Here is a 13,203-nt window from a genome sequence, read left to right as displayed (position 1 = left end):
TTCTTATAATGCATAAAAAAGCTTGTAACAAAGCTATACATGTGAAATAGCTTTTTCCGGAATGCTATGCATCTAAATTTTGATTAGATAAAGACAGCTTGCATACAAAATTATTGAATAACCAAATTAGTAATCGCTACTTTCGATACTTCAGGCTTGTGAACAAATGGGGAACATAAATTGGTACATGACTGATGGATTAACTGATGTAGTGTCACTATTCTATAAATTTAAAAAAAGAAAAAAAAAAAGAAGTAATAGGTCCAACTAATAACCAAGATGCCCTTTCGTGTGATAAAACTCACATAAGAGACTGCATTGTTTCACTGTCATGATTGAGATCATTGGCACTTTATAAATTTCACGATCAGGTTCTGCTCCAATTTCTGAAGATTCCGCTTATGAATATTTGATTTAGAAATTACTGTGCCTTGATGCAGAATTGAACAAAATTCGAGTAGAAAGTAAAGAAAAATAATCCATTCAGTAATGCTGAAAGCTACACAGACCAACATAAGACACTTTTAATTCAAATAATGTCAAATAGAAGATCCAAGATAAGACATCTGAGAACCATACAATTAGATATAACAATTTGTTTGGTAGCCCCAAGTCCTCCCAGTTACTTATGGTCAGCTGCTGTGTCTTAATGACTTAATCAAAAGAATTTAAATTGGAAGATAGAACAACAAAAGGAAACTAAACTAAAATGGAAGCTTCCAATCCTCGCGTAAGGAAGGACAAGGAAGTCATCTATATGAAGCGTAGTATTTATTGTTCTTTATGCCCTGTTGAGTCATATCAATGTAGCAATTCGGTCATTTGGTCTATTTAGGTCCACTTTGGTCATTTGGTCCATTGGTTAGATATCCCAGTTGCTGAAAATTCCCATCCTTTATGTAAGAGCTGTTCATTCGAGTGAGTCGCAGCCAAACACAAGTTATTGTTATGGATTTAAATGAGATATATTGTGGTACCTTGACGTGATAAATACCAAAGTTATTGTGTGTTTTTGGATTTTGAAAATATTGCATGTGCTTGATTAGTAACGTCAAACATGCACAAGGTCAATTTTAACTGTGGAAGTGGTTCTTTGTGCTTCGGATGTGAGTAATCTTTTTGGGATATCATGCAGATGTGACAGTCCTAATAAACAAAAACTTAGTTGTATACTTATAATAGCAATCTGAATTAGTGACAAATGATCTTCATAATATGACTTTAGCAATTTCCTGCTTTGAATCAAAAGATTATCATATATGTTTTGAATTTTGGTCGGGATTTTTAATAGCTTGAACTTCAACCATTAGTGGTGGCAAATCCATTGATGTCACAACTCACAATATGAAGATTGTATTTGCTGTAAGGTCAAACCAGTTTGCTGATACTTCAAATCTGGATCATTAACTGTTAATTTCAATTCAAAATCAATTATATTAAGATCTATAAGAAAGTTGTGCATAGGAAGTGTGCAGCTAATATTTTTCGTTGTTTTAATTGTTCTTGGCTGAGAGCCATTATAGACTTTTGGCAATTTAGGAATACTGATTGCCTTCCATCTTTAGCATGTGTTTGAAGCTTGTTTTACAATGAGATTCATTCTGTTAAGACTTTGTAGACTATTTAAACAAATCAAAGATGGTTGTGTAAATGGACTCAGATATCTCAAACTGGACACTTCTGAGCTTCTCCAATGCACATGATCTGTGCATGGTTGTGTGCATTCAGTGATTTTCTTTTCTGATGTTTGATTTATTTTATTTAACTTGAACACAAATCTGTCACATACATTACAAGCATGGCAGTACAAACACTAGAAGTAAGTTGAAAGTCAGGAGTCTCAAGATGTTCATTGGAAAATTAGCCAGTCAGGCTGGTGTTTACCACATCTATTTTGATAGGAATAACACAATTTGTGGGGGGCAGAGTCAGGTCTGAGTGTGATCTATTAAAAATCTAAAACTTTTTTAACTGATGTTAGGGGTCATTGGTAGTGGGAAAAATGTTAAAAGTTCTATCCTGCAGGGTTCTTTGTAGCTTATGGAAGATCACTTTGTCTATTTTTATTCTGTTTAGGTCGCTGTGATTGGTTTGTTTCCTTTGTTGTTTGTTCCGTTTTGATCCTGTTGCAGCTTATGCTGCTTCTTGTTGTTGAGTTTCTGTTTTTCTTTATTTAATGAAATTTCATCGATTTAAAAAATTAAAAAAAAAAAAAAAAGTTGCAGCATTGTTGCAAACAGTAAACTAGTCTCAGCTCAAATACTAAGATGTAATACCCATATCAAACACAACTTGATATAGCGGTAAGCAACAAACAAAGGTTACACCACTCCATACACAAAAACTATAAATCGCATGGCAAAGCACAACCGGTGCTTGAAGTTATGCTAAGATTATTTCCAATAAATCCTATCAATTGATAGGGACCATCTTCACACATGTTTGCGGTTGAAATAATGCAGGGCAAGGTGTTTTTTTTTTTCGAATGCCTTCTAATCCATCCACTTGCTCATAAAACCGTGTCATTTAATCACACACACAAAAAAAAAGGCCTAACAACAATTAAGATTTTACCAAAATAAAAGACTGTCTCTGAATAGGCGTTGTAAGGTACCTAACACCTTTCTTACATGTAACCAAGGTTTTGAAACCCGGACTGTTCATTGAACCGTAAAAAGAAGAGGTTTAAAGTTTTTGAGGTTGAACCGGGATCGAATCGATGATGTCATAATTAATTTAATAATTAATTAAAGATTAAATATAGATATTAAATTTATAAAACTAGCAAAATTGACTAATATATCTATAAATGTGAGGAAAATTTAATGATTTTTAAGGATATATTTAATAATTAAATAAGAAAGTTAATAAAATAAAATAATAACCATGAAAACATTAAAATTTATGATTAATTTTTGAAGTAAAGTTGAATATCTTCGAATGATTTTAATTATAATTTTTTTTATTGCTTGTAAGAGATGGATAATTTAATTAAGTAGAATAAAATTGTGTTAAGTTGTTTTTATAAAAAAAAAAAATTATTGCTAAGGGTTTGACCGCACGGTTCTTAACACCGGTTCGTGCGGTCCAACCCCGGTTTTAGGGGTTCACGGAATTAACTAAAAATATGGTTCTTTATACTTAAAAAATTGGTTTTCATCCCGATTCCCAGTTTTCACAATCCGACCTCCCGATCCGGTCCGGTTCTGAAAATAGTGATGTAACTAGACTTCTGAACTCAAGAATCAAGATTTTTGACTGTCCACATTAGATTAGGAAAAATGACATTTTTCTTAACCTAGGATTGGTAATATTAAAATTTTGTATTCTAGTTAAAAACATTGATGAAATTACTCGCCAACTTGAGGTGCAATTTTTAAGTATGAATATTTCCACTATTGGATTTTCAACCAATGTTGTGATGCAATTCATATTAATTATGTACTTATTATTTCTATTTTACCTAAAATCTTACTATGTTTTATTTGTAAATCTTTATATATTTAGTCAACTTTGTATGTATTCTAATTTTATTTATATTTTACAAACAATAGGGTCCACGTTTTGTTTTAATTTTCTATTTGTAGAGAGGGAAAAACTTCCCGACCTATCACAAGTTGACACATCATATTACCGTCCACAAAGTACGGTCAATCACAAAGCGTCACGTACTGCTACTAAGTTTTGCTATCACTATTTAGAAACCAACAAAAATTTTCCAAGTGTCATTGAAATAGAGACACAAAAAGCATGCAAAAACTAATCATACATCAGCACGTGTAAGCAATGACATAAACAATTCGAAGCATGTAAGCAATGACACAAGTAGTCCAATCGGGTGTTGACATGTGTCACCTTGAAAATCAAAACATTTTGGCCAATCAAAAGATGTCATGTGTCTTGGAGAAAGAGTCTTAAAGCTCTTCCAATCAGACTGTGACACGTGTTACCAATCAAACTTCGCTACGTGTCGTTCACCCACCTCCAAACTCCTATAAATAGAAGCCTTCCTAAGGCATTTCTACACACCAAAAGACCAAGACATCTAGAACACAAACAGCATCAAAGAAGATTTAGAAGTACAGAAGCTCTACTGGAATCAAGGTTTGAAGCCTCTAGGAACTTCAAGAACTTCAATTTCGAATACGAAGAATATTGGAAGAAAAATCATCCAAATCATCTTCCTAGATCTCAAAGGTTACTAGAATCAAGCTTAAAACCCTCTAGAAAATTCAAGAAACTACAAATTAGTGAAGCTCTAAGATTCAAGCCTCTGAAGCCCCGAAGAACTTACGCCACAAGCCTTCGATTACGAAGAACATTTGAAGAGAAATCATCTAAATCATCTTCCTAGATCTCAAAGTTCACTGGAATCAAGCTCAAAAGCTTCCGGAAACCTCAACAAACCACAAATCAGCGAAGCTCTACGGATTCAAGTGTCTAAAGCACCGAAGAACTTCCACCATAAACCTCCAAAGATGAAGAATGCATGAAGAACAAGAAGAACACGAAGAACAAAGAATTTCTAACAAGCTCAAGATTCATTGTAATTCTGTTTCAATGGTCTTCGATCCATCATTCAGCCAAATTGAAGGATATTTGGTGTTCAAGTCAAAATCACATTACCATGATTCCAATCAACAAATCTTTCAAGGAAATCAAATCAGAGGATCACTCTTTTGTAATCACAAAGAATTGTACCACACATTCATTAATACAAATTTGCATTTGTGAAACTATTTTGCTTGTTTGATTTATTTCAAACTAAGAACTTTAGTCTTCTACACTATTGTATGTTTTTTTTAGAGAGTTTCAACCTATTGTTAAATCGGCTCTTGATAATAACTCTTTATTATCAAACCAAGATACTAAATCGATTTTTGGTGTAGGTGAGGATTGAATCTCAAATCTTTTATCTAACCATCAGAGACTTTACTAAAACCCGTAATGTTCTATTGTATTGTAGTGAAGATAAGATTTGTAAATAACTTTGGATGGTATAACATTAAGTGTTTATGTATTATGTAATTTGGACTATGTAAATTTAAATATTTTATGTATTATTTAACAATTATTTTTTTGTTTATTTATTATTTAATTTTAATTGAAAGCAACAAAGCTTAAGTTTCATTCTTTTATACATATATAAATATTTTCATATAAAAAAATACATGTCATATTGGGTTGACCCAAACATTAAAAGTCCAAGTTATAAGATTAGTAACCTGTTTAAAATGACCCATTCTTTACTCAAACTTATTTCTAACCTGAGCTTAGTCGGGTCAAATCCAATCTTGATTGACCCGATCGGTTTGCCAGGTTTACAAATGAGTGTTCGTTTGTAATTCTCTAAGGACACTTGCATTTTGAGCAATCCTTCATTCTAATAATTATTCATTTTATTTCTTAAAAAATGGCTAAATTTAATCAAAGTTTTTTTTTTCCCCATTTTAATAATTCAATATTTATAATGGGTGACGAGAATTTAGACCTTTGACACATCGATTTGAAATACTAAAAAAATGGCAATTACATTATAAGGTTCAAAAAAAAAAAAACACAAAAACTAAAACAAATACAAAAGCTGAAGACAATATATGGGAAGTGATTGATACATGTACTTAAAAATTGAAAATATGTATTTAAAAATATGTATGATTGAAAAAATGTGTAAAAATAGTAAAATATTATTTAAAAACTGGAAAAAAATGTGTTTAAGTGGTCTCCGAATCGGGCCATAAGACCGCCGAATAGAGACAGAGACTGAACTCAATATGGTACATATATAGGGTAAAACAAAAACATAGCAGTCGTTCACTTGAACAGAGACAGAGAGAGAAACCCGAAAGCCCTAGAAGATTTCTTCATCAACTCCTTGATGGATCCTCCACCGGAACAAGTCAACTACATCTGCGGAGGTATTTTGGTTTTCTTGGCAACCAAACACAGACTTATGATTTAAGCAGCAATATTGATAGTGATTATATTATTATTATTATTATTATTATTATTAATGGGTTTTTTACAGATTGTGGGATGGAGAACACTCTGAAGCCAGGTGATGTGATACAGTGCCGAGAGTGCGGTTACCGCATCTTGTACAAGAAGCGCACTCGCCGCAGTAAGCTACTTCTTCTTTCTTCTTTTTTCTAAAAAAAAAAAAAAAAATTGTACCTTTTTGTTTCTTTGGGTATGAAAATTAAATTATATTTTTGCTATTATGGAAGTTTGGGATATTATGTTATAATTATGATTGAATTGAATATTAGCTTTGTATTTTTGACTCTGTTTGATTTTTTATTTATTTGATAAACTGTAAGGTTGTGCTGATTTATATACTTGTTGGGTATGGGGTAATAGAGGGTAAGAGAGAGTATGACTCTGGATAGAATAGAACTGCAGAGAAGAATACATGTAGTTAATTTTAACTAGTTTGTTGAGAATCTGTAGCCAACTCCATCAATTTTGTGACTAAGGCTTGGTTGTTCTTTTTAAATTTTTTTTATTTGTTGTTGTTGAGGGTTTTAAGTAGTTAACGGAAGGATCCGGAGACATATGCCTTATTTTAGACTTAGTGGGAATGGTGGCTGCTTCCTATAAGTTGGTATTGGCTAGGATAATAATTTGAGTTTTTTTTTTTTTTTTTTTTTTTTTAAGTGTTAATTAGCGGAGCATAATACAGGTGCATTATTTTAAGAACTCAAGACCGAGTCGTTCATATTAGGATGCACCTTTGGGGTCATTGAGTGGTGTTCAGGATCAGATCTAAGGTCTAGTGTAAGATTGAAAGATTCTACAGACTCCAGAAAAAAGCAAGTAATGAATATGTAGGTGTCTTTTTAAAACCATAATTTCTGTTAATAGAGTCAGGGCTAAATGCTAAAATATATGCTGTTTTCTTTTTGGAGACCTCCTTTTTAGAAGCGAGAAGTGTCTTTTTTTCTGCATTCTAATCCCCGCTTTGTAAAAGAGAACTATGTGATGTTGTCTGTTAGTATCTTTGGTGGCCTAGCTTATCCAACAAGACTCTAATTCTTGTCTTGTAATGTGGAGGTTTTCACTAGTATACCAACTTTCACATTTAGAAAGGATTAATGTAAAGAATGGGAAAGGGATTTAGAGAGTAGGATTCAAGGTCAGCTGGGCCTCCTAAGAACAAGAAGAATAGAGAGAAGATTCAAGAGAACAGAGGAAAGAATCACTGAAGAATACATCTATTTGCTTAAATTCCTTGTGTATACAATTTGTTGCCTCTTATTCTACTCCATTAGCACCTTACTTCTTTAACTAAATTCATCCAGTAACTACCACACAGCTATTAACTAATTATACGAACTGTCAATGTATCTAACTATAACAGACTCATATTCCAACTATCAATGTATATCAATGTGTAATCCTAACAATACCCTTCCCTTTAGAAGACGTTGTCCACAAGGTGAGGGAGTCTTTGCTGCATGATATACAAACTCTCCCAAGTAGCATCTTTAGGACCTTCCCCCTGACATTGGATTAAGACTTGAGTGATAGTTTTGCTATGAAGCTGATGAGTTCTTTCTTGTAGCATAACTGCTGGTTTTGATGTGACAACTCCATCCAAATCAGTAGGTGGTAATGTTGGAACAGAGACCACATGTAGCCCCAACTTAGCCTTCAAGCAAGAAACATGGAAAGTAGGGCGGAGCTTAGAATTTGGGGGTAAATCCAACTTATATGACACCTCACCAACCCTCTGCAGAATCTGAAATGGGCCATAGTACTTAGGAGATATTTTCTTTACTTAGTGGTGCTTTAGGGATTTCTGTTTATAAGCCTGGAGCCTGAGAAACACCTAATCACCCACTGCAAAACTCCTTTCATTTATGTGCTTATCAGAATACAACTTCGTAGAGCTGCCACCAGATTATGCCTTAACAAGGAAGTTAATTGTTTCCTTGATTTTAGATGGGCATCCACACTTTCAACCTTTGTTGTTCCAAGAACATAATCCATAAGCCTAGGAGGTGGATATCCATACAAGACCTCAAATGTAGTAAGCTCGGGAGAGGTATGAAAATTGGTATTAAACCAAAACTCAGCAAGAGGTAACCATTTCACCAAAGAAGTTGGTTTATCAGTTGCAAAAGCCCTCAAGTAATGCTCAAGACTTTTATTCACAACCTCAGTTTGGCCATCTATCTGAGGGTGATAGGCTGAAGACATGGCCAGTTGAATGCCTTGAAGCTTAATCAACTCTTGCCAAAAATAAAAAGGGAAAATAGGGTCCCTGTCATTGAAAATTGAAGTAGGCATACTATGCTATTTGAACACATGTTGCATGTAAAGGGCTGCTACCTTAGAAGCAGTATATGGATGAGACAAAGCTACAAAATGGACAAACTTAGTAAACCTTTCCACAACCACTAAAACCACATCCTTCATCTGAGATTTTGGAACACCCTAAATAAAATCCATGCTCATAGCTACCCAAGGCTTCTCTGGTATAGGTAAAGGTTGTAACAAACCAGCTGGACTGCAGGTTTCATGCTTGAGCCTTTCACAAGTGTCACACTTCCTGACATACTTCTTTACACCAGCTCTTAACCCAGGCCAATAAAAGTTCCTTTGGACCTTGTGTAGCTCTTGAGATAGTCTGAATGACCTCCCAAAGGACCATCATGAATTTGCTGCAAGGTAGCTATCTTCAAAGAATCACAAATACCCAAGTAAATTCTGCCCTTATATAAAAGCAATTTATTCTGTAGAGTAAAGCCCATAGGCCCATCCACCCCTGATTGAAAAGCCTTCAAGATACTCTGGATAAATGGATCAGCAGCATAACTAGCCTTGAGTTGGACTAACCAATCTCATAATGGCATATGATTCTTTGGTAGGTTAGATAAAGAAAACTTAGAAACTTCCAACTTCCACTACTGTTAAGTTGCTCTTTTCCCCAACTGCTATAATTGTAAGAGCCTAGTTATGTGAATATGTTTTACTTCAGGTTATCTATATATGTATTTAAGCATGTATTTGTGTGTCTCTATATGTAATCTTATATTTATATACATTCTTTTTAAAGTTGAGTTAAATTACCTGGTTTTCAGATCCTCACGTAGTTGTTCATATTTTGTGAACAAGAATTATTGTATTTTCGTTTCGATATATTTCTGAAACCTTCCTTCATGTGATAGCATTAATGTGTTTAATTTTGATTATTATAAATTTTATAAGCAAATTGTATCTGCTTTTTTTTTTGGTTTACTAGTGTCACAACTAGGGCATGACACTTGAGTTATCTGCTTTGGTTGTCTAGCCTACTCTTAAAGGAACAAGGGGTCAATAAATATTGTGATTGATTGGTTTAGCCATTTGAATTATGATTCATTGTGTTTCAGTTTAGTATCTATGCAGTGTAATGTTTATCAAATTGGTGGTGCACTTATTTCATTTATATGCTGGTTAAGTATGATGCGTGAGTTTTACTGAGTTTTTAGATGCAGTGTCATTATTTCAATTCCCTCTTCTAAGAGAAGTCTCATCTATTACCAATGTTGGATCACCTAGGAAGCTAGGATGCGTCCAGAATTTGAAATATATTGTTCATTTTTAATGCATAGCAAAATGTAGTAAAAGCCAATGCAACTCCGTGTAAAGGAAAGTGCTAGTAAAATACACTGATAATCAATATTCATGGAATGCTCAAATGTATCGATTGCAAAATATATATTAGTTTGACATTTTGATTTGTGGAGTTAAGCAAAAGATAAAACAAAGGGCATGATTTTGGTTTCTGAGCTGTGTTAGGTTCCAATTTCATTCTTGAATTATCAATTGTGTCAATTTAGTACCTAAAGTTATGAAAATGGTTTCCTGTTACCCTTGCCCCCACTTTCCTTTCAGAAATCAACTGATTTTTGTATATGATTTTGATAATTAATTTTGACAGTGAGGGTAAGAGTTACATTGAATTGTTTTCAGAATCTCAGGGACTAAATTGACATAATTAGTAGTTTTGGGATAAAATAAACTATGATGCATATTTACTTGTCAAAGAAAAAACTATGATGCTTAGTTCAAGGGCTGAAATAATTGTTTGACCTAAAACAGACCTCACACTAAATGTCTGGTAGCACATAATATGCTCATAGAACATTGTTAGTTCAGTTTCTCAGAGTCTTCCTTCGACATCTTTGGTTTAAATCTTTCGAATCCTGGTTTCATGAGCTATTCTGTTTTGCATATACAGTGCCTGCATTTGGTTGATAGCACTGGAGGGATAGTGCTAGTGTATGATGTGCAGATTATTGGCCAGCTTCCATGTGATATATATATAAATAAATTTTTTAAAAGTAAGAAGTGTCTTTTTTTTACAAGAAGTGTCTATATTGAAAAAAACTACCCTATGCAAAAGGAGCACAAAGAAGTCAAAGAGTACAAGGAAGAAAAAGAAGAGAACAAAAAAATAGTTACAAAAGAGAAGAGAACTAAAGAACTGAGATTGCTATGACATGCTAGATATACACTGGTAACCCTTTTCCTAATAGTTCTACCTTTTGGGATTGATGGTTTCAAACAATTTTATCCCAAGGGTTCAAGCAGAGCTCTTTCGCTCTTCTTTTTTGGGATATACTGAACCAACTACCTCACCATTCATCTTATTCTACCTCACCTTGTGGTTTCAAACAGACTTCACTAACGGATGTCTTTTGTAAATTAAAAACACTATCTAATGTAATATGGTTAGAATATGGTAAGTGTTGGGTGGATTCTAGGCTTCATATTCTACTGTGCATCTCAATGTTATCTTATTTCTTGTGATCTTGTTGGAGCAAATCTAGTTCTTGTAAGCCTTGTTGAATTATCTGGTTTTGCAATGCATGTTGCGTTGAACAGTGAATTAATATGGTGTTTTCTGTTGCAGTTGTTCAATATGAGGCACGCTGAAGAAGAGAAGTGGGGAGGCAGGGGCATGCAGCGGCAACAACAAAGACTATCTGTATTGAGTCCATTTTACAGCTTGTTAATTTAGTGGTTTAGTATGTAGTCATAGAAGACTAAATTTTAAGTTGCACTGTCTTTGGGATCATTGGATTTGATCTTCTATGATTAAATTTTTTTATTTGGACCTTAATGTTATATAGTACTTAGATTCCAATTTGATTCCTTCTGTTTATGCCAAGATTTTAAATTCCGTTTCTTTCCAATGCTCACGAACTCTAGCAGTTCCGGTCTCTCAATTCCAAGTCCAAGCTGTTCCAGATTGTGTTGGATTTTTTTTTTTTTTTTTTTTTAATATTGACTAACGGAACTCAAGTGAACACGCGTGGTATAAAAAAAAAAAAAAACCATTGGGATCAGGCCTTCCTTTATCCTTTTGAGACTATGAGTGTGATAGAGCATCCATGGACAAAAGGATCATTCCATCGATTTCAAGATTTTCTACCAATTAAGAGAGAAATTATTGGTATTAGGCCTTCCTTCATCCTTGAGACTATGAGTGTGATGGAGCATCCATGGACAAAAGGATCATTCCATCAATTTCAAGATTTTCTACCAATTAAGAGAAAAACTATTGGTGTTGGGCCTTTCTTCATCCTTTAGAGACTACGAGCATAATAGAGCATCCGTTGACAAAATGATTATTCCATCAATTTCAAGAATTTTTACTGATTGAGAGATAAATTGGGTTTTAGTTTTGAAAGAGAAAGAACCCAAGGAGAGAGAACTACATATTGTAAATACCACCAAATAAAATCACAACTGCCTACCTTCACAAAATCGTAAACCGAAGCCACATGTCCCTAGCAAAATTTAAAAAAAAAAAAATTTAAATAATGGAATATTGAAATTAAATAAGAAGAAGAATAATGGAATCTTGAAATTAAATGAGAAGAACAGCCAGAGATCGGCCAACCCAATCTAATAATTGAACTTAGATCTACGTTATTGTTTTTTTTTTTTTTTTTTTTTTTTTTTGTTAGCCTTATATGTAGGGGTGTCCAAACCAACCTGGCCTTGATTAAAATCGACTGGACCGACTCGACCCGGTCAGATATGGATCGGCTCCGAAAAAGCTTCGGTAGGCAATAGGTTTAAACATTTAAATCCGACAAAATTCGGTTCATATTTCGGTCTTCTACAATGTCAACTTGTTATAATTGAACCGATCAATTATGTGAGATAAATAACTCTTTTCACATGTAAAACATGTCTCTACTTGATTAGCTTTTAAACTTCTTTCCCCTTTGCATGGCTGACACATACTAAACCTTATCTCTTCCGTTTCGTTTTTCTATGCAAAGTTATCTCTTATTGTTTAAACTTATCTTCTATGCTTATCAAACATTACCTCTAATTTGGGACTTGACACTTGTGATTTCTCTTTGAAATCAAAAACTGAAAACCAAATTCATCTCGTTTGCAAGTGTGAGTTCCTTTTGCCATTATTCTCTTTGAAATAAAACATAACTCATCCCTTTGTCACTTACTCTTGCTCAACCCTTCTACAATTTTTTGGATCTATGAGTGGTTGAGTGCAACAGTTCGGTCATGGGTAATATGAGTATGGTGAGGTGGTTATGGCAGTGATTGTGGTGTGATTTGATGTTGTGGGTTCTACTATGATTTGAGGGTATTTTGTGTGGTTGTAGATCTAAAGCCAATCGCCAGTTTGATCGAACCCATCCGTAAACCCAAAGGCAAACGACAATCAAAGACTTGATTATTGTCGGTCAACGACGGTGACATACTCCAACACCCGATGAGGTTAGGTCTAGTGACAGAGTTGACCCTCAACCCAAGTCCGATTGACTTGTGGACACCCCAACTTATATGTGCCTTAATAACATGATCATGTTAACAAGAATGCAAAGATGCAATTAAAGCAAGAAGATCACACAAGATGACATAAAACATGTATGGCCAAAAGGCATAAAAGGTAAGGCATATTATCACACACATAAGAATAAAGCTAATCATGTTATAAGGCACATATAAGGCTAACGAAAGAAGTACTAACATGCAAAACCGAGAGAGAGAAAGAGGCAAGTGGAAAGTATGCCAACATCATCAAGATGCAATCTCACCCACATGGTTGCTCCCATACAAGCAAAAAAAGGGGAAGAATGCAACCAAACAAAACAAAGAGGCATAAAAGGCCAACAAACAAATACTAAAAGGGAAACGAAGCATGTGAAGCAAAACAAGGATGCAAGAACTGAG

General features: G+C 34.1%; 1 protein-coding gene across 1 annotated transcript; it reads left to right on the top strand.

Moving 5' to 3' along the window:
* The first annotated feature begins 5,759 nt into the window (after positions 1-5,759).
* On the top strand, positions 5,760-11,161 carry LOC142631726 (DNA-directed RNA polymerases II, IV and V subunit 12). The gene is made up of 3 exons (XM_075806013.1): positions 5,760-5,918; positions 6,029-6,121; positions 10,904-11,161. Exons 1-3 carry the CDS (start codon positions 5,879-5,881, stop codon positions 10,924-10,926), a joined length of 156 nt encoding a protein of 51 aa, XP_075662128.1. The 5' UTR covers positions 5,760-5,878; the 3' UTR covers positions 10,927-11,161.
* Positions 11,162-13,203: the final 2,042 nt, after the last annotated feature.

Source organism: Castanea sativa, chromosome 4, assembly GCF_040712315.1.
Source record: "Castanea sativa cultivar Marrone di Chiusa Pesio chromosome 4, ASM4071231v1".
NCBI lineage: Eukaryota > Viridiplantae > Streptophyta > Magnoliopsida > Fagales > Fagaceae > Castanea > Castanea sativa.
The sequence above is the reverse complement of the archived record's forward strand: the minus strand, read 5'-3'. Positions and strand labels throughout refer to the sequence as shown.

Coding starts and splice junctions, on each gene's coding strand:
- LOC142631726 (XM_075806013.1), top strand. CDS start 5,879: ATGGATCCTCCACCGGAACAAGTCAACTACATCTGCGGAG. Junction 5,919..6,028: donor AGTCAACTACATCTGCGGAG/GTATTTTGGTTT, acceptor GGTTTTTTACAG/ATTGTGGGATGGAGAACACT. Junction 6,122..10,903: donor CAAGAAGCGCACTCGCCGCA/GTAAGCTACTTC, acceptor TTTCTGTTGCAG/TTGTTCAATATGAGGCACGC.